The sequence below is a fragment of the Brassica oleracea genome, chromosome C5 (genome assembly GCF_000695525.1).
Source record: "Brassica oleracea var. oleracea cultivar TO1000 chromosome C5, BOL, whole genome shotgun sequence".
Classification (NCBI taxonomy): domain Eukaryota; kingdom Viridiplantae; phylum Streptophyta; class Magnoliopsida; order Brassicales; family Brassicaceae; genus Brassica; species Brassica oleracea.
Genome location: NC_027752.1, coordinates 13,431,323 through 13,451,368, shown reverse-complemented (window position 1 = coordinate 13,451,368; position 20,046 = coordinate 13,431,323). Strand labels below are relative to the sequence as shown.

Genomic DNA, 20,046 nt, shown 5'->3' with positions numbered 1-20,046 from the left:
AGTAGGCTTTTTATTTCAATGAGCAAATTATAAAATACTTATTTATAACTAATTGTGTAATTAAAGCATTTATTAAAATTTTAATATTTATTGTTATATATAATATTACCACAAATATTAAATTTAATAATTGGAATACTTATATATATTTCAAAATATTTATATTGACTATTAATTTCAGATTTTTCGAGTTACCCGTTCGGGTTCGGTTAATAACACTTCAGGATCAGATATTTTTTATACCACCCTACAAGACCCGTTCGGATATTTTTATATTTCGGATCGGATAACGGGTCGGGTTTTTCGGTTCAGGTTCGGTTCGGATTTCAGGTTCCGGATTTTATGCGAAGGCCTAGCGTTATTTTTTAGTTTCACAAAAGAAAAGAAAAAGAACTTAGTTAGACTTTGTCATAGAAGACCAATGCTTCTTTCACTTACCAACAAAAAGTTTCAACCTTTTAACTCCAAAGAAGGAAACTTTCCAAACCAAATCGGAGAATGGCGTTATCACGACTCTCTCTCCGATCCACCACCGCTTTACCTCCCTCCCTCCTCCGCTACGTTTCGACAGACCCAACCCCGATCACAATCGAAACGGCCGCCCCTTTCACCGCCCACCAATGCGACGCTCCCTCACGCTCCGTGGAGACCTCATCCCAGGAGATCCTCTCCTTCTTCCGCGTATGGAGATCGCCGCAAACTCTCTCTACAAGTCCAAACTGATCCGCGGGTTCTGCCACCTGTACGACGGCCAGGAGGCTCTAGCCGTGGGGATGGAGGCGGGGATCACCAAGGAGGACGCCATCATCACGTCGTACAGAGACCACTGCACGTTCCTGGGGCGCGGAGGAGAGCTCGTGGACGCGTTCTCGGAGCTCATGGGGAGGATGAGAGGCTGCTCCAATGGGAAAGGAGGGTCGATGCATTTTTATAAGAAGGACGCGAGTTTCTACGGTGGGCATGGGATCGTTGGCGCTCAGATTCCGTTGGGGTGTGGTTTGGCTTTTGCTCAGAAGTATTCTAAGGAGGAGAATGTGAGTTTTGTTTTGTATGGTGATGGTGCTGCTAATCAGGGTCAGTTGTTTGAGGCCTTGAATATTGCCGCTCTTTGGGACTTGCCTGCGATTCTCGTTTGCGAGAATAACCATTGTGAGTTTTTTTTTTTTTTTTTTTGGCTCTTGCTTGGTGTTGTTTTTGATAAAGTTTGAGTCTTTGATTGAGTTTGATGATGTAGATGGAATGGGAACGGCTACGTGGAGGCCTGCTAAGTCTCCAGCCTATTTCAAGCGTGGAGACTATGTTCCTGGCTTGAAGGTGAGAACTGACTTTGTTTAATGTGTTTCCATACTAACTGAGTGAGAAAGAAGGAACCTTTATGCGAGATTTTAAATCTGTTTGGTGTTGACCTTAAAGCTTACTGGTGAGTGAGTATCTTATGGGTTTTTGTGTAGGTGGATGGTATGGATGTACTGGCTGTGAAGCAGGCGTGCAAGTTTGCCAAGGAGCATGCGCTCAAGAATGGCCCTATTGTAAGTTTGCTCAATCCACAATCCACAATCCACAATCTTCATTCCTCTTTTTTGCTCCAATTGCTCTAGCATATATTGGATTCTTATTAGCCCAGTTTCTACTTATTGGTAAGACCCAAACACCAAACAAAACCATTGTCATCATTATGGATACCTACAGGTACCATGGTCACTCTATGTCTGACCCGGGAAGCACCTACCGTACACGTGACGAAGTCTCCGGCGTTAGACAGGTTACTTCTTTGTTTCGTTTTGTTAGAATATAAAACGTCACAACTCATAAGTTTATTTACTTTCTAATCTGTAAATTTACCTTTAGGTGCGTGATCCAATTGAAAGGGTGCGAAAATTGCTGTTGTCTCATGACATAGCTACAGAAAAAGAGCTTAAGGTACCTTCCCATCCCATCCTCCAATCGTTTGCCTTTGAAAATGACAATTTGATCTTTGACTTAAAAGGACATAGAGAAAGAGGTGAGGAAAGAAGTAGATGACGCCGTTGCTCAAGCCAAGGTAATCTTATGGGCTGTTTTTGTCTTTGTTATAGTATATGTTAAAACTGTTAATAATGCAAAATTCCTTTTGGTTTTAACTTTGTTTCAGGAGAGCCCCGTTCCAGAGCCATCCGAGCTATTCACAAACATGTACGTGAAAGACTGTGGAGTCGAGGTACTAATACTTGCCAATCTTTAACGTCCTTTTAACAAAACATCTATCTCTTTAAACCCTGTGGGGGCATTGTAGTTCTTTGCACGTTTTGTGATATAAGATGAATCTAGAGACTTATGCAGTTCTTTTCATTGCAATGTGCAGTCATTTGGAGCAGACAGAAAAGAGCTCAAAGTGACACTTGCATAAGTCTTGCTCCATAGGAGATTGAAGTTTCAATAAATCCATAAAAGCCAAGGGCAACAGACAAATCTTGGGTCTTTCTACCAAACCATTTTCTGGTTTTCACTTTTCGTTTAAAGTGCAAAGCAATTGCTTCAGTATGCTAACTTTGTTTGCCTCTTTTAATATACAACAACATTGTTAAAGCAAGAAGCTTAAGATACCAGTCTTTCTATATATCTGAGAAAAGATAAGAGAAGCAAGAAGAGAGCAGTTAAGAAAAGATCTTATCATCATCTTTGTCTGTATAAAGAAAAGATTGTCGACATCTGATGTGAGGACAAAATCATCAAGAACCCGTGTTTACTTTGTTACCTACAACCCCTGTTCGGGAACGCGCTAGTCGGGCGGTCGGGTTGGGCCTAGCGCCTAAAGAGAAAATCGGGGATTAATCGGAAATTATGCGGGGCAGAATTTTTAGATGTTATAAAACATGTTAATCTTTAATTGTGTGTAACATTAATACATTTTCATGTTTAAGATTGTATAAACACACAAAAATAGAATATATAAACTTAATATAGTGTATTTTTCATCAAAATTATGAATATAAATGATATTTATAAAATTTTAGATCAAATAAAAAATAAAAATATTATTAAAAATAAAATAAATAAAAAATTAAAAAATTAAAAAATATTAAAAAAAAAAAAATAGATTAGGCGGCCGCCTAGGCGGCTAGGCGGTCATTTAGGCGGCTAGGCGGTCATTTAGGCGGTCTAGGCGGAAAAAATCGGATATCTGATTTTTTAAACCGATTTGGCATAAATCGGGGCGGAAGAGTGACGCGTAGCGCCTAGGTTCAATTTTTAGAACAGGGCCTACAACTACTAATATAAAATAGATTAGAGAAGAACCAACTTCGTCGGTGGCAATAAAACCTCATGCCCTACCACCTAAGTTCAATTATCGATGCTTGCACTACAAGTCTCTTTCTCATTCCCCACACAAAAAAACACACCAAACCCTATTGAACAGGTAAACTCAGTGACGCACTCAACTCTTTTAATTCTGCACTTTCTTAATATAATTTAGTTTGGATTTCTTGTAACTACTAATAAGAAACGTTGATTCATTCTTCTTAATCTAACCTCACTTATATTAACTCAAAAATAATTAGTATGTAAAAGTTTATTTGGTGTTCCAGTGTCTAACGATTCGAAAACATTCCAACACACATTGAATAAACAAAAACATATCAAATCAAAGATGTTCAAATGAAATCTTCATCGTGTTCTCTTCTCATACCCGATCAAAAGTCTGCTGCACGCATCACAGAGAAAGTGGTGTTGTATAATAAAACTTTCTTTATATTATATGTTACGTCGACCATGAGCTGCACTACCCAATGGGAATATTCGCTGTAATCGGCTCAGTAGTCGCTACCAACAGCCAGATATAAAATTCAATAACATAAATAATTTAAGATCCTTAATGAAAATTTTGCCGACAGGGAACATTTAGCCAAATGATATTCGAAATAAAACCAGAATGGTAGCATTTTCTAGCAACGTTATATAAATTGTGTAAGATACATTAGCTCTAAAAATCATTGTTAAATGATTGGCATATGTGAATATGAGAAGAAGTTTGGTTTTACAAAAATCCAATGCTTGCTCTCACCGTTTTGTAATGTGAAAGGATTTCCCATAAACATTCATTACAAAATATATTCTTTTAGTAACTTTATACCTTGCTTGGCTGTACAAAATCTGATATTTATAGAATTCTATAAAGCAGAAAAAGATACTCCTCTGTTCCCGAAAGTAAGATTTTCTAGAGTATACACGTTTATTAAGAATTTAACAAATGTTTATAATTTAATTTATTTTTTACTTTATTATACACTTTTCAATAACTTTCCACCAATGAAATTTAATCAATTCAAATATTATTAATTAATGTTCCTCAAAAATATAAAAAAATACCTTAACAATATAAAAAATCTATCTTTGTAGAACAAGGAAAAAATCTAAAACATCGTATTTTCACGAACGAAGTTAGTATATTTTATTCTTTCCCCCTAAAAACATTCGTGGGATATATTTTCTGAGGTATTGCTTGCCAGTACAAAATTCTAATATATATTTTTTTACAAAATAAAAAGAGATTTATTCTTATTTCAATTGGCAAACCAGCATTTATTTGCAGGCATAAGAATTATTACAAGCAAATATGTGTGCAGAGCACGTGACAAGTTGAGTTCACTCAACTTCTCATCTTATAATCTCATCCGTCCATTCTCCGATATGGTCCTATGGACCCATTTAACAAAAGCGCATCGTCCAGCTGTTTCCCTCGACCTTCATAGCTGGCACCGCCTTAATGGGTCAAGAGTCAAGACTAGTTTCCAAAACCAACCTTTCGTTGTTGTTTTTTCGAATCTTACGATACACCCTCCCGTAGACGAACCCAAGCCACTCACACCGAAATCTTGTTTTTAACTTTTCGTTAATATGGGTAATTTAAGTTTAGGGATTGGCCTCATAGCGGTCTCACGCGCTTTTAATGGAGAGTTAATTTCAATCTCCCAAACAAGGAAACCAAATCATGAGAATCTAAAGTCATACATGCCTTTTATAATCAATGTTTCTTCTCCTTCCTCCTCTTCCCTTATCTCTCCGTCTCTGTGGAGAGACAAAAACAAAAACAACATTCTTGATATATTTTCTTTATTTACCCAACGTTACATCTTTATATTCACTAGCATTAAAATTTTTAAAAAAACTCAAATCTTTCTTTTTCACTAGCTTTGAACTAAAACGCGTTTTCTTCTTCTTCTTTCTCACAATGCTGTCAAACGCCGTCGTTTTAGCGGCGGTCTTGTGTTTGGTTGTTCTATCACCGTTTGCCGCCGGAATACGGACTGGTCCGGGGAGGATCACGGCCAACGGAGACGGCGGAAGAAATGAGTTTAGCAAGCTTGGTCCGTTCATGGAGGCTCCGGAGTACAGAAACGGCAAGGAGTGCGCGTCGTCGTCAGCCAACAGAGAGAGCTTCGATCCCTCTCTCGTCCACATTGCCATGACTCTGGACTCAGAGTACCTCCGCGGCTCACTCGCCGCAGTCCACTCCGTTCTCCGCCACGCGTCGTGTCCCGAGAACGTCTTCTTCCACTTCATCGCCGCCGAGTTCGACTCGGCGAGCCCGCGCGTGCTGAGTCAACTCGTCCGGTCGACCTTCCCGTCGCTGAGCTTCAAAGTATACATTTTCCGGGAAGACACGGTGATCAACCTGATATCGACTTCGATCAGACAGGCTCTCGAGAATCCGTTGAACTACGCTCGGAACTACCTCGGAGACATTCTCGACCGGAGCGTTGACCGAGTCATCTACCTCGACTCGGACGTGATCGTTGTCGACGACATCACCAAGCTCTGGAACACGACGTTGACCGGGACACGTGTCATCGGGGCTCCGGAGTATTGCCAAGCGAACTTCACGCAGTACTTCACTTCCAACTTCTGGTCGGACCCGGCTTTACCGGGTCAAATCTCGGGTCGGACGCCTTGCTATTTCAACACGGGAGTGATGGTGATGGATATGGTTAGATGGAGAGAAGGGAACTACAGGGAGAAGCTAGAGAAATGGATGCAGTTGCAGAAGAAAAAGAGAATCTACGATTTGGGTTCTTTGCCGCCGTTTCTGCTTGTGTTCGGAGGGAATGTGGAGGCTATTGATCATAGGTGGAACCAGCATGGGCTAGGAGGAGACAACCTACGAGGAAGCTGTCGGTCTTTACATCCTGGTCCTGTGAGTTTACTGCATTGGAGTGGTAAAGGGAAGCCATGGGTGAGACTTGATGAGAAGAGAGGTTGTCCGTTGGATCATCTTTGGGAGCCATATGATCTGTATAACAAGCATAAGATTGAGAGAGCTAAAGATCAGTCTCTGGTCGGGTTTGCTTCTTTGTCAGAGTTGGCTGATGATTCAAGCTTTTTGTGAGAGGTTAAAGAAATGTTGCATTATTTTTTACATCTTCTGCGTTACAGATTCTACAATACATTTGTTCAGGTGATTCTTTGATTTTCTGGTGTATAAACCGAGTTAGAGAGGGAGGGAAAGAGATATATAGAGGCTATGGAAGCCATTGATGGAGATTCTTTTCTCATTTTGGTGCTCTTCTTGTTTCCAATCTTCTTGTTCCCTAATAAAAACTCATCTTGAAGTGCCTCTTGAGATTTTGCATTCAGACCATATGGATTGTTTTTTGGGACAAAAGATTACCAATAAAACACTAAAATGTACATGTTTGAAATGTCGAAGAAGAATATGATCAGTGCTTAGGTTTGTCATTACATTTAATGGCCTTTAAAAGTTGGGAATCTTATTTTAGGTTTTGACATTTCATTCAAGTATTCTTGCAATACTAATAAGTAGGCATGAGTGTTTGGGTTGGGTATTTTGGATTTCGATTCTAATTATAATACACTATAGATCCATTCTAGTAAATTTGTGAGTACGGATCGGGTTCGGATATAACAAATCGATTCCGGTTCAAATTTGTATCATATCCTAAAACTTATAAAGTAATCATAGATCATTCGGATTCAAGTTATATCGGATCGGTCTGGATAACCCAAAGTAAAATCTAAACTTTAAAAATAAAACAGAAAAAATAATATATATATATATAATTGGATATATAAGGTATTTATCTAAAATTTAAATACTTATCTTTAGATATCATATCAAAAATAATCGATATTTGAAGTATATGTTTATGTTTCAAATAATTTTATTTCATATTAATTTGGATATTCGAATCGATTTCTTTGGATATTATTTTGGATTTTCGGTTTTTTCTATTATCCGTTGGAGTTCGGTTAATAACACTTTAGGTTTGGATATGTCTATAAGATCCATTCGGGTATTTTTAATATTTTGGACCGGATTGAATTTTTTGGTTTGGGTTCAGTTTGAATTTTAGGTTACGGATATTATTCCCGGGCAATCGTCATATAAAATAGTTCTCGTTTTTTATTAAAGAAAAAAATAGTTCTCGTTTTCAAACCATATGAGCAGTACATTACGATGATAAACAACACAACGTTTTTATGGGATTACTAATGGGCTGGCAGGGCTGAAAGCCCAAATACGGTTTTCTGTATCCATAACTTTCGTTGTGGTTCACCGATGACCTTGAGAAGAAATGAATCTATGTGGTCCCCGCAAGTTCACAGGTGTCCTGAGAAGTGGAGGCAAGCATTAAATATTGTCTTTAATTAATTTGGTGATTTTTTTTTTTTTGGTTCAACTTTAATTTGGTGATTAAAAAGGGAAAAACTCGTAACTAGTAGGATACTTAAGTAGTACAGTGTTCATTGCCTCTGATCTCTATCTAGATCGCCCTTGAAGTTATCACTTCCACGTTACTTTTTTATTTATTTCAATCACTGGTCCCACCGACTCTTGTCTTCATTGCCGATCTGACTCTTCTAATCTCTCATCTCTTCTTCTTCTTCTTCTTCTTCCTTTTGCTTTACATCACTTTCTCTCTCTTGTTAAATCTGCATTTAAGATTTTTTCAGTTGAGTGATAAAAGTTATTTAATAATTCAATCTTTGAAAGGTCTTCCTTTTTCTCTTTTCGTCAAAGTCGTCTTCAGCTTTGAAAAACATTGGTGTTTTACTTTTAGACAAACTGTGTGTTGTGTGTGTCTAGAAGCAGAAATCTGAAAAAGGTGGGATCATCATTGGGAGCTAACAACAATCTTGTTTTGTGGGTTATCTTCACTTTTTTATTCCTTCTGGTAAGATTTGTAGTAGATCTAAATTTGTTTATAGATTCTCTCTCCTTTAAAGTGAGATTTGAGTACTTTCAATCATTGAAGAAGAAGATTTGGTGGTCTTTCTTTGTTTCTTCAATTATTTCAATCATTTAAGTACACTTCTCGCAAGAATCTGAGCTGTACTCACCAAGAGGGTTTTGTATCGCATTAAAGAGCTTACAAGAAAGTGAAAGTAGCAAATAGATCCTTCTTTTACTTAAAAATGAAATGGCTATGGTGGTTAATACAAATCTTGTTGATTTTGTGTGAATATAAGGGTTCTTGTGCTGAGCATTAATGGGGGATATGCAAGTTGGTGTTGCCAATATTGACGATAAGGTATACTTGTTGTCTCTAGTTTTCTACAGATCTACCAAGTTATTGACAAGATTGTTTATTTTCTCATATGGATTCTTGATTTTCAGGGCTTTTATGGCATGATGGAGGATAAACCGGGGGCTTCATCGAACCCAACTCTACAAGTGTCGGTTTCATTTGGAAGGTTTGAGAATGATTCACTTTCATGGGAGAAGTTCTCTGCTTTCTCTCCGAACAAGTACTTGGAGGAAGTTGGAAAGTGTGCTACTCCTGGTTCCGTAGCTCAAAAGAAGGCTTATTTTGAAGCTCATTACAAGAAGATCGCCGAGAGGAAAGCTGAGATCATGGATCAGGAGAAACTAATGGACGACAAGAAGGCTTCTTTTAGATCGGTCGTTACAGATCAATGGAGTATGGGAGCCGAAGTTGGCGGGTCGGTGACAGAGTCTGTGGTTGATACTGAAGAAGATAAGCATGTGACTGACATTGCTGCCGAAGTGAAGGAGCTGAGTGTTAATGTAGAAACTATCATTGTCAAGGAATGTCAAAGCTCGGTTGATGAGGTGAAAGAAGAAGTCAAGAACAGTCTGGATAGTCCAAGATTGGAGAAACCAGAAGAGGAGGTTTTACTAATAGATGAGAAAGAAGAGACAGAGGTGAGAGAGAACGTTGATACTACTGCCAATACGAATGAAACGCCAATGAAGGAGATGGAGAAAGAGAAAACTCAAAAACTAATCAAGAAGGGTGGAAACGTGGGGATCAACCGTACAAGAAATTCTCCCAAGGTAACCTTTCTTGTCTTCTTTTCTTCGGATGTGTTGAAACACAGAGAGCTTCCTTCTTATGTCTTCATTACTTTCTTGTCTCCAGCCTGATCAGGTGAAGACAAAACCGGCAACTAACAAGATTGCAACAAGTAAGAAAACTCCACCAAGCAAGGAGATCAAGAACATGGTGAAACCAACCAAGAAACCAGCGGCACCTGTCTCAAAAGCTCCACCAGGGTTTTCAACTCCAAGAGTGTACAAGCCAGCTTCAAAAATACCTTCACTGTCTACATCCCAGTCTTCTGTAAAGAAGGAGAAGCCCTCGTTTCTACTGAGAAACAAACAAACCGCTCCAAAGTCATTGCATATGTCTATGAGTCTTGGTCCATCATCCGCCTCTGATCCTAGTGCTCTTACAAGCACTAGAAAATCGTTGATCATGGAGCGTATGGGAGATAAAGACATTGTGAAACGGGCGTTTAAGTCATTTCAAAAGAGTTATGACCTTGGAGCATCTGTGGATGAGCAAAAGCCAGCTCTAAAACAGGTATAGCTATTGCGTTTCATAATTTGTGAAGGATTATTATTCACTGATCAGCTACTTAAATACCAGAATCCTGCAAAGACAACAAGTATTCCATCAGTGGCTACACGGCATAAGGAAAACGGCAGGTATGTAACTTGTGGTTTCTTGCTTAGGTTACATAAATTCATCATCATTGTAATGTTTCGAGTCGTAAAGTTCTGTTCTGTCCTAAAAAAAATTAAACAGGCCTGCAAAAGCAAGTGGCATGGAAAAGAGAAGCAGTACTAGCGGTCATGATTATTCTGCATCTCGTGGGTTGAAAAGCAATGTGACAGTTGAGAAACAACAAAAAGAGGTAACATCACTCTCTCATGAACAAGCTAAACATGAGAGGTGTGTACTCTAAACAGTATCTTCTATGAACTTGCGCTAATGCTTTCTTCCACGGTGTTCAGCTTTCCAGTTCTGGTGCAAGACCTGTAGACAAGACACGCTTGCAGAAGAACCCAAAGGTTTGCATAGTTTTTTTGTTTTCTTCACTTTTTAAAGTCCAGTAAAGATATATATTCTGGTCTCATTACTTTTCTTGTTTTAGCAGGGTGGAGTAGTTGATGCCAAGACAAAGAGGGAGTCTCTGAATCCGAAAGCAAAGCCAGTACGTATCTTACCAAAAGTCTCTTCAGAAAAGATGTTATGATAGCTATATATCCTTCCTGTTTTAGTGTGATCTTTGCCACCAATGTTGTTTGTTTCATTAGTCTTGAGGTGCAGAGTCGAATTATATTTTTGTTATATAGAGGACTCTCTAGTAAGCATGTAATAAGCCTTAATGTTAAAATCTCCCTGTGGGAATTATGAATAGTTATAATTTACATTCATGTGTATGTGTATAGACTACGTTGGATCATGTTGCAAATCTTGAACCAATCTTGTTGTTGTGTTGACACAGTAATTATAGATTCTTATGGTTGATGGTAGAGGTATTTGTTAAATCTATCTTTTGGTAAACAGCTACAGATTAAAGCAGTAGCAAAGAAGACCAACTAAGTTCTTGTGTCTAAGACACCTAAAAGACTAATGAACAGTGGATCTTCATTGATAATCAATGTAAAAAAAACCTGTGCTACTAACATTATCAACACTTCAAAAACTTTTTTCATGGAAAAAAAACATAATCAACACCCAAATTGATTCTATTATATACAAAAAAACCAAACAAATCTCAGGCATTCATTCACATATCAGAATCTGATCATCCACCAGAATCACTTCTCCATCTATACGACATAAAGTTCGGAGGCAACTTAACCGCGTTCCGACTTTCCCGTTGCTCTCCTCTGCAAGTTCCTCGCGCGATCTCTACGCATACTTTATCAACCATCGCAAGAAAATCTCTAACGATGACAAACAAACGAAGTGGATTCTTCCCCTTCATAGTCTGTTGTCCTCTTCACAAGCTCCATCCATCACTTTCTTCTCTCGCCACCTTCACTTCTTCCTCAGCCGCATCAAGAAACTCAACCATCTTGATGTAGACTTTGAAGTTCAAAGGAAGATTAGTTTGCCATGTAATCTGTGTTCCTTGTTGCATTTCATCCTTGAGTTGGTCGTGCCTCACACATTTTCTTACTCCAAAAACGAGAGGATTCCAAGTCTTTGAGGAATCTGTTTTCATTTACACATTAGTGTGGTTTAATCTTATCATTGAGCTTATATATAATCGTTAGTATTTCAAATAAATATTGGCGTTTAAAAAACCCAATTTTTTTTTTTTTTTTTTTTTTTGCTGTTTCCAAGGATAAGAAACAAGCACTTTTACAAGAGGCCTTTGAAGCTTCTCGAATAATCTCGGTTAGCCGGTTATATCCAACTTCAAATGTCTGAAACGAGGCACCAACATTGAACTTGATAAGGAATACTTCTTCCTTCCAGATTGGTGATAGAGAGTGCCAGAGTGGTAGTGGTAGAATAGAATTGCTCCTCCATTTTTTAGATATGTTTAAATACTCTGCTTTTATCCCTTCTTTGTAGAAGTCAAGCCTAGTTGACTTTGTTTTATCAGTGAAGTAAATGAATTTGTTTTTACTTCTTTCATTTATCAACATGATGGCATCTTTTTTTTTCTTTTTAAATGTTAAAAGTAAATTTTTGAATTCAGTAAAACTCCCTGTCGGTTTCATTTTTGTAGTCTTGAAAAATCAACATGTTGTGTGTGATCCTCTGCTTCGTTTCCGTATACAGAATCAGTTTTTTTTTTTTTTGTAACTGAGACGGGCTTTACTATTGCGACTGTGAAGCAATGACTTATGGCTACTGTGACTCCAAGAGCATATAGCCTATATAGGCTCAGTATAGCCACTGCTTATTACTCCTGTAACTATAAGTTGCCGTTTCGTTCTGTTGAAGGAGTAGCTTTCATTTACGATCAATACTGTATTTTGTAGTATCTTGAAACTTCGCACAACCAACTCCAAATTAATAAGTGACCCAATAACAAAGCTTTTTTCTATACAAAACGACCATTTGATATATTAGTTATCTCTATATCCTATAGGTAATCAACAGCTTCTTGGCTTCTTCTTGTCCGAGTGTGATCAACCTAATATTTTGAATATCACTAAACCCTAATATGACCACCTTTCACCATTTCCTTGCTTTTGCCATTTTAGGCCCTGTTCGTTTGCTCACCCAGATTTCGTTTGCCCACCAGATGATTCATCTGGGTGAAGATGCAAATCAATATTTGTTTTGTGCATTATAATGCTACATCCAAATGGATCACCCAGCTGAATTTTTAAAAACTCATCTCAAATTCTCACCCAAATGAAGGTGAGTCTTGATGGTGCATCTACACCTAGTTCAGTCCAAAATGATAAATGACAAAAATGACCTTTTAAAATCAAAATATTATTTTCAAACCCTAAATTCTATTTTTTTGCATATACATTTTTCTGCTATAACCAAAAAATGCATTTTCTCGCAAAAACTGAAAAACACATTTTCCCGCCAAAGCTGCAAGATGCGTTTTTCCGCAAAAAAACGTAAACACACACATTTCCATAAAAACACATTTTCGGCCAAACCAGTAAAACCACACTTTTCAACCAAAACCGAAAAATCACATTTTCCCGAAAAAAACGCATTTTCCCGTCAAACTCCAAAAAGCATTTTCTCGCCAAAACAGGAAAAATGCAATTTTCTCGCCAAAACCGGAAAAACGCAATTTTCCCGCCAAAACAAGAAAAATGCATTTTCTCGCCAAAACCGGAAAACACAATTTTCCCGCCAAAACAAGAAAATGGAATTTTCCCGCCAAAACCGGAAAAACGCATTTTCCCGCTAAAACCGGAAAAACGCATTTTCCCGCCAAAACTGGAAAATACAATTTTCCCGCCAAAATTGGAAAACAGAATTTTCCCACCAAAACCGGCAAAACGCATTTTCCCGCCAAAACCGGAAAACAGAATATTCCCGCCAAAACCGGAAAACCGCATTTCTTGCCAAAACTGGAAAACACATTTTCTCGCCAAAATCGGAAAACCGCATTACTTGCCAAAACTGGAAAACACATTTTCTCGCCAAAATCGGAAAAATGTATTTTCCCACCCAAAACCGGAAAAATGTATTTTCTCGTCGAAACCGCAAAAATGTTATTCCCGCCAAAATCGCGAAAATGCTTTTCCCGCCAAAATCGTGAAAAAAAATCTTTTCCCACCAAAACCGCAAAACACACTTTTCCCGTTCAAACCGCAAAACGTATTTTTTCGCCAAACCCATAAAAACGTATTTTTCCGCCAAAACAACAAAAATGTACTTTTTCGCCAAAAACACATTTTTTCCTCAAAAACCGCAAAAATATTTTCCGCCAAAACCGTAGAAATGCTATTTTCCGCCAAAATGTAAAAAATTATATTTTAATCATTTTATTAACAAGTCCACCTTGATGTTGATGGAAGTTAAAAAATAAAAAGCAAACGAACATAGTTGCATTCAGATGATTCATCTGGATGCATGGACGAAATGAAAAAACGAACAACACCTCGATGGAACATCTGGATAAGACATCTAGATGAACCATCTGGATGCATCTTCTAGATGTACAAACGAAGAGGGCCTTACTCGGTAGAAAAAGAGAGGTGCACATGAAATTGACTTAAAAAAACTCACCATTCTTAATTTATAGAAAACGAAATAGGAAAAGAAAAAAACATCCGATAATGATACAACAAATATAAAGAGATGCCTCCCCGTACAAGAGAAATCATCAACCACATGAAGCACATCCGATAATGATACAACAATGTCTAACGACTTCTGCGCTTGTTCGGACCAATTATCTTAACGAGCCACTCCGGTTTGTATGTTGCAACGAGGTGTGCTATTGCAAGTCCAAACAACATTCCAGGTCCACACCCTATTGCCACACCTTTCCAGTTCAACACTTGTTCTTCTTCTTCTTCCGGAGGTTGTTGTGTCGGTGGCCAAGGGTGTTCAATCCGGTAAAACCGAACTAATTAAAACCGAACCGAACCGAACCGAAATAGAAAAAATGGTTTGGATTTGGTAGTACCGAATATACCGAATGGATGTCATTTTTAAGAAACCGCGGTATATGGATATGGTTTGGTATATAAACCGATCAAACCGAATAAACCGACCAATTAAAATATAATAGTATAAGTATATGTAAATTATATAATATAATTATTAATATATACCTAATTTATTTTATTGGTATGATCTTCCTACTTAAATGTTTATTTTAGTTATTTAATATTTTATTTTAAGTTCAATTTTTTTTAATCAAATTAAAAAAAAATACTTTTTACTTTTTTGTTTAATAGTATTATGGATTACTGATATTTTTTACTTTTATTCCATAAAACTATTACTGTTATTAACTAAATATGTTTACTGATTATTTAAATAGTAAAATAAAAAATAGATTATTTAAAAACCAAAATATCGCCATGTTATAATTAAATTTAAAGCCGATATCTAATCTTATAACGTAAAATTCACAAAATATTTTAAAAGATAAATATATTTACGGTTTTTTTATATAAAACCGAATAAACCGAAAACCGACGGTATATAAACCGAACCAAACCATATTAAATATAATTTTAATATGGTAGCTATTTTTTATAAACCGAAACACCGAAAAACCGAAAAAACCGAACCGAAACCGAACCGATATCCGGATTGAACATGCCTATCGGTGGCGCATTAGTCCCAAAGCAAGTGTCCTGGAGAGGAAGACCACAAAGCCCTGCATTCCCTTCAAAGGAAGATTTAGGCTGCCCTGTAATTTGTGTTCCTTGTGGTATTTCACCCTTGAGATGGTTGTGAGACACGTTTATGTACGCCAAAAACGAGAGGCTCCCAAGTCCATTAGGAATAGTCCCTGAGAGTTGGTTGCTTGATAGGTCAAGTGACTCGAGCTTGCCAAGATTGGAGAGAGACAGAGGAATATGGCATTTGAAGACGTTGTTAGATAAGTTGAGTGCAATCAATGCTTTCAAAAGACCAATTGATTCAGGAATCAGTCTTTCAATTCTATTCCCGAAAAAATCAATGGTAGCGTAGGAGGTAAGGACCCTCTGTTGCTCCATTGATAGACCTTTGTATTGCAAATCTATAGCTTCTATATTGATATAGGATATTATCCCATAAGTATTTTTCGTGTATAACATGTATAGACCACCATCTTCGTTCATCATAAGTGATGATGCTTTCCAGTTGACAAAGTATGTTGGTGGCAAGCTTCCAGTAAACTTATTATCAGATATCTCAAATATACGCAGCTCTGGAAATCCAAGAGGACCTTGATTAGGAGGAGATATAGAGCCATAGAATTTGTTTGAACTGAGGATATGGACTTGCAAGTTTGGTAAAGCCTTGAGCCAAAAAGGAAACTTGTCTTTGATTCGGTTGTGGTCAACAACTAGAAACTCTAGAGATGAGCAATTCTGAAGAGATCTTGGAAGCTTCCCGGTTAATCGATTGTGTCCAACATCAAGTGATCGTAGAGAAGAACTGATATAAAAGGTGTCAGGAATACTTCCTTCCAAGTTGTTCTTCCGAAGATTCACAAACGTCAAGTTACTCAAGCATCGAGGAATTGGTCCCGTGAGGTAGCCTCAAAAGCGTCAGAGACCTATAATTGCAAATTGAAAGAGGTATGTCTGTTGTCTAACGCAGAGAAAACGTTGATGGAGAGTGGCAGAATAGGAATTGCTCCTTCAAAATAGTTTTGCTCCACAAATAAATTCTTCACCGATGAATTGACCAAAACATCCACTGGACCTTGGAAACCATGAAACGAATTGTTTGAAAGAAACACCGTGTTTAGACGAGGAAGCTTCCATAACCACTCAGGGACTTTCCCTTTGATTACATTTCCTGAAATGTCTATATTCTCCAACTTGTCAAGGAACTTTAAGATATTTGGGAACTGGTCGATGCCGCAACCTTGTAACAACAATATCTCCAGGTTTATTGGGATGTCTAAGATTGTATCTAAACTGGCCGGAGATATGTTATTACCGGAAAGATCAAGGTGCAGCAAAGATTTAGCGAGGAGAAGAGGCTTACATCAATTGGGTAACTTGTGTTAAGGAAAGAAAGGTCAAGAAGCTTGAGGTTGATGAGCTTTGAGATAGGCTCAATGATATTTCCTTCAAAATGGTTACGGCCAAGGTACAAGTACTCGATCCTAGATGGGGTAGAGGAGTTGTTAGGAAAATCAATAGAACCGATGAGATCGTTTAATCTCAGGTTGAGATTTGATAAGAAAGGCATAGTGGTGAGAGAAGAAGGAATGGTTCCAGAGAGGTGATTGTAACTGACGTCTATAGATGAGAGCATGGTAAGATTTTGTACCAGTGGGAAACTACCAGTGAACTGGTTATGTTCAAGGTATAATTCGGTTAACGAGGTTAGGTTACTAATTGTGGGAGGAACTCGCCCGACAAAGTCATTGGTGGAAAGAGACAAGATCTCAAGTTTGTTGAGTTTTCCAAACTCAGAAGGGAGTGATGAACTGAAGTTCTTGTAAGCTAGATAAAGGTAACGGAGGTGGTGCAACTCAAACAGGCCAGTACTGTTGGGATTCAGAGTTCCGGAGAAATGGTTCTGATAAAGATATAAATACGAGAGCTTTGTTAGATATAAATACAAGTGGGAATCTACCGGTGAGCTCATTTTCGGAAAGGTCTAAATGGGAAAGAAGGCTTAGGTTATTAAACGAGGAAGGAACTTGGCCTACGAAGCCATTATTGTAAAGAGATAAGAACTAACCTGTTGAGATTGCCAAATTCATAAGGAAGTGAAGATGAGATGAAGTTGTTTTTATTGAGGTCAAGGTAACGAAGATGATGTAACCTGAATAGGCTACTGCTGGGCTTTAGAGTTCCACTGAGACAGGCACTGAGTCGTAGCTTTGTGACGGCACTGGTCGAGTTATCGCACCAGACTCCATTAAAGGGATTACTGAGGTTGCAGTGGCTACTATCAAACTCGTTCATGAACTCAGTGAGAGCTTGAATCTGAGGGGGAGGACAAGCAACATAGCTACTATAGTCCATGTTTAAATCGAAGAAGCTTGAAGGGGAGACAAAACAGAGCAAGATTAACAAGAGAAAATGCAAACGCACACGAGATTCAGACATGGTCTTTATGAAAACTTTTCAAGGAAGAATTGTATTGGTTTAAGAAAAGTGAGAGGGACGGTTGGCGGTATAAATAAGGATTTTTAATGTTAAAACCACTCGATTAAGTTCATTTTGGATAAAAACCCCTGAACTAATTATTTAACGAAAAACTCTCCCAAACTAATTTTATTTAATAAATTAAATCTTCGTAGGTCATAATTACTATTACAACTGGTAAATCTTCAGTTTAGGAATTTCTACATTAAGTAAACATAATTAAGATGTTTACCATTAAAAATCAAAATATCAAAATATAATAAAATTATCTAAAATTAGTAACTTTAATTTTCAAATTAGCTTTTTAAAATTTTCTGTAAATATATGAGTCTGATTTGTTTTAAAATCAACATTATATATGTATAAATTAAAAAGGTAAAAACCCAAAAATTATCTAAAGATTTACCTGTAATAAAATTACTAAAATATTAAAATTTTAAAAATAAGAAAATATAATAAAAATTATATCTTATCTAATAAAAAATTAATAATAAATTTTTAGATAATTTTTCTTATATTTTCTTGGTTTTTACATTTTTAATTTATACATATATATAATGTTGATGTTAAAACACATCAAACTCATATATTTACAAAAAAAATAAAAATGCTAATTTTAAAATTTTAAGTTACTAACTTTTTAGATAATATTATAAAATTTTGATTTTTTTTCATTTTTTTCATTTTTAATAGTAAAACTCTTCAACTATGTTTACTTAATAGTCCTGTTTGTTTCTTAGACGCGGAGACAACAATGTGCGATCAAAAAATATCAAAGGCCACATCAGCAACTAATTAAAAACAGCTCGTTTGAAGACGTCGCGATTCAACTCATAGACGAAAAAATTGCCGCCGGCGACAGTAATGTAGTCGTTGTTTTTTTACGGCGGCCATTAAAGCGGAAGAAAGAGCATTAGCGTGAGTTGGCAGCTACTGTTATTAAATGACGATGCCGTGAAAATTAGTCCTTTCCTTTACAATTTTTGAAACGTTGACGCTGCCGCCGCGTCTCCGAAAAAAACAGGACTAATATAAAAACCCCTATATAAAGTTAGTTCGAGGATTTTTTCGTTAAATACTTAGTTTTTAGCTTTTAACGTTAAATATCCTATAAATAAAGATACGTGGGTTTCAACTTGAGCTACGTCACCCAGGCAACTTGACTTATAGAAGAAGTTAGAGCTAAGTGAAGTCTATGTATTCTAGAATGGGGTACAGTATGGCTAATTTCCATTCATATCATGAAGTGAAATCCACGTTAGTTATTTTTTTCTTGCGTGTAAGTTGGATCAAAATAGTTTAACAGAAAAAAAAAATTGATTGGAAAGACATCGGTTCGAAATTTCTCACGTATTTTCAAGACTAGATAAATTAGTTTAGCATATAACGACATGCACATAATGTTTGTGGAGTGTCAATTTGCAGACCTGGTAACGTGAAGGACGGTCACAGACAAAGACAAAGTGGTCACGTATATATTGGTTTAGTTAACAGAAGACCTTGCATGTAAATTTTTTAACATCTAGAGACACTTTCTCACGTTCCAGACACTCATCACTTGAGACACATTTTCCTTTGTAGAAAGACTCTTATGACCCTAAATTAAAGAAAATCTCTCTCCTCTTTTTATTTCATTTTATTATTTTTCCTTCTGTACTTTATGTTTTTATTTATTTTTATCTCAAGTTCTAAAATATATTAAACAAAAATAATTATCATAATAAACTATATATAAAATTATCTATCTTTTAAGATCCATTTTCATATATATATGTAGATATATATATTATATATATATATATATATTAATGTGTAAACAAAACTAAATGTGGACGTGGACACCAAATCGTAGATAACAGAATTATAAATTAGTTGTGGACATGAACATCTTAACATAATTATAAATTAGTTATAAACAAGTTGTGGACATAGACAATATTCCTTCAATTCCATTCATCTAATCAAATTTTCATCCATCCACATCATGACGAAGCACATATCCCTTATATCGAAAATCTCTGACATGCAAGATCTATTACTCTCCGACATAAGGTAAACGCTTCTTCAATTTTTCTCCCCGCTCATACTCACAATATCATCTATTTCTCATCTTGATTGAAGTTTAATTACAAATAATTTATCAATTGGGCTGAATAAGCCAAGTGCTCGTGTTGGAGACGACGAACCCAATGTTTCATCTCTCGTTGGTGGTGGTACTAAATCTAAGGAGAACGCCGTTCAAATCGTTGGTTAGTGAGATTTTTAGTAAAATGAGAACTTCAATATTATCTTTTGTAATGAATCTCAGGAGGTCCATACGAGAGAGAAGAATAAGAAATATAGAAGAGTTTCTATGCAAATCAATGGTACAGTGACAACCAATTTTATCATAAACATATGTATTGGCTTTGTATCAGTCCACAATTTGTGGTATCAAAACAAAGAAGTTAGGTATGGACAAAATCTTTTTTTTTTTGGTGAGGGTTTTGATAAGAGAGTTCGTGTCCATGTTTTGTGGTATAATTTTAGTA

At 36.8% G+C, this 20,046-nt stretch overlaps 3 protein-coding genes and 1 pseudogene across 7 annotated transcripts; 3 read left to right on the top strand and 1 right to left on the bottom strand.

Moving 5' to 3' along the window:
- Positions 1-378: 378 nt before the first annotated feature.
- On the top strand, positions 379-2,724 carry LOC106294721 (pyruvate dehydrogenase E1 component subunit alpha-2, mitochondrial). The gene is given in 9 exon segments (XM_013730352.1): positions 379-676; positions 679-1,149; positions 1,235-1,314; positions 1,452-1,529; positions 1,643-1,762; positions 1,849-1,920; positions 1,988-2,041; positions 2,132-2,197; positions 2,342-2,724. Coding segments are annotated over 9 exon segments (1,164 nt in total). The 5' UTR covers positions 379-498; the 3' UTR covers positions 2,387-2,724.
- Positions 2,725-3,308: 584 nt separating this feature from the next.
- Positions 3,309-10,710, top strand: LOC106294719 (protein translocase subunit SecA). Of its 4 annotated transcripts, none has more exons than XM_013730348.1 (8): positions 3,309-3,397; positions 8,467-8,528; positions 8,615-9,295; positions 9,381-9,824; positions 9,891-9,949; positions 10,050-10,158; positions 10,259-10,315; positions 10,399-10,710. In XM_013730348.1, the coding sequence occupies exons 2-8, from the start codon at positions 8,487-8,489 to the stop codon at positions 10,498-10,500; spliced, it is 1,494 nt and encodes a 497-aa protein (XP_013585802.1). In that variant the 5' UTR covers positions 3,309-3,397; positions 8,467-8,486; the 3' UTR covers positions 10,501-10,710. The 4 variants fall into 4 exon arrangements, with proteins under 4 accessions (XP_013585802.1, XP_013585800.1, XP_013585801.1 ...); XM_013730346.1 differs by lacking the exon at positions 3,309-3,397 and adding an exon at positions 7,892-8,171 and having other exon boundaries at positions 8,468-8,528; XM_013730347.1 differs by lacking the exon at positions 3,309-3,397 and adding an exon at positions 7,892-8,376 and having other exon boundaries at positions 8,468-8,528.
- Positions 3,321-6,593, top strand: LOC106294720 (probable galacturonosyltransferase-like 8). 2 transcript variants are annotated; one of them, XM_013730351.1, is made up of 2 exons: positions 3,321-3,397; positions 5,235-6,593. In XM_013730351.1, exon 2 carries the CDS (start codon positions 5,354-5,356, stop codon positions 6,362-6,364), a length of 1,011 nt encoding a protein of 336 aa, XP_013585805.1. In that variant the 5' UTR covers positions 3,321-3,397; positions 5,235-5,353; the 3' UTR covers positions 6,365-6,593. The 2 variants fall into 2 exon arrangements, with proteins under 2 accessions (XP_013585805.1, XP_013585804.1); XM_013730350.1 differs by lacking the exon at positions 3,321-3,397 and having other exon boundaries at positions 4,489-6,593.
- A 3,216-nt stretch (positions 10,711-13,926) lies between the features above and the next one.
- LOC106344054 lies at positions 13,927-17,497 on the bottom strand (annotated as a pseudogene).
- Between the last annotated feature and the right edge of the window lie 2,549 nt (positions 17,498-20,046).

What these genes read in the sequence shown, in the direction of transcription:
- LOC106294720 (XM_013730350.1), top strand. Translation starts at nt 5,006, where the DNA reads ATGTTTCTTCTCCTTCCTCCTCTTCCCTTATCTCTCCGTCTCTGTGGA.
- LOC106294719 (XM_013730348.1), top strand. Translation starts at nt 8,487, where the DNA reads ATGGGGGATATGCAAGTTGGTGTTGCCAATATTGACGATAAG. An exon ending in TTGCCAATATTGACGATAAG is followed by an intron (nt 8,529 to 8,614) that starts GTATACTTGTTG and finishes CTTGATTTTCAG; the next exon opens with GGCTTTTATGGCATGATGGA. An exon ending in AAAAGCCAGCTCTAAAACAG is followed by an intron (nt 9,825 to 9,890) that starts GTATAGCTATTG and finishes CTTAAATACCAG; the next exon opens with AATCCTGCAAAGACAACAAG.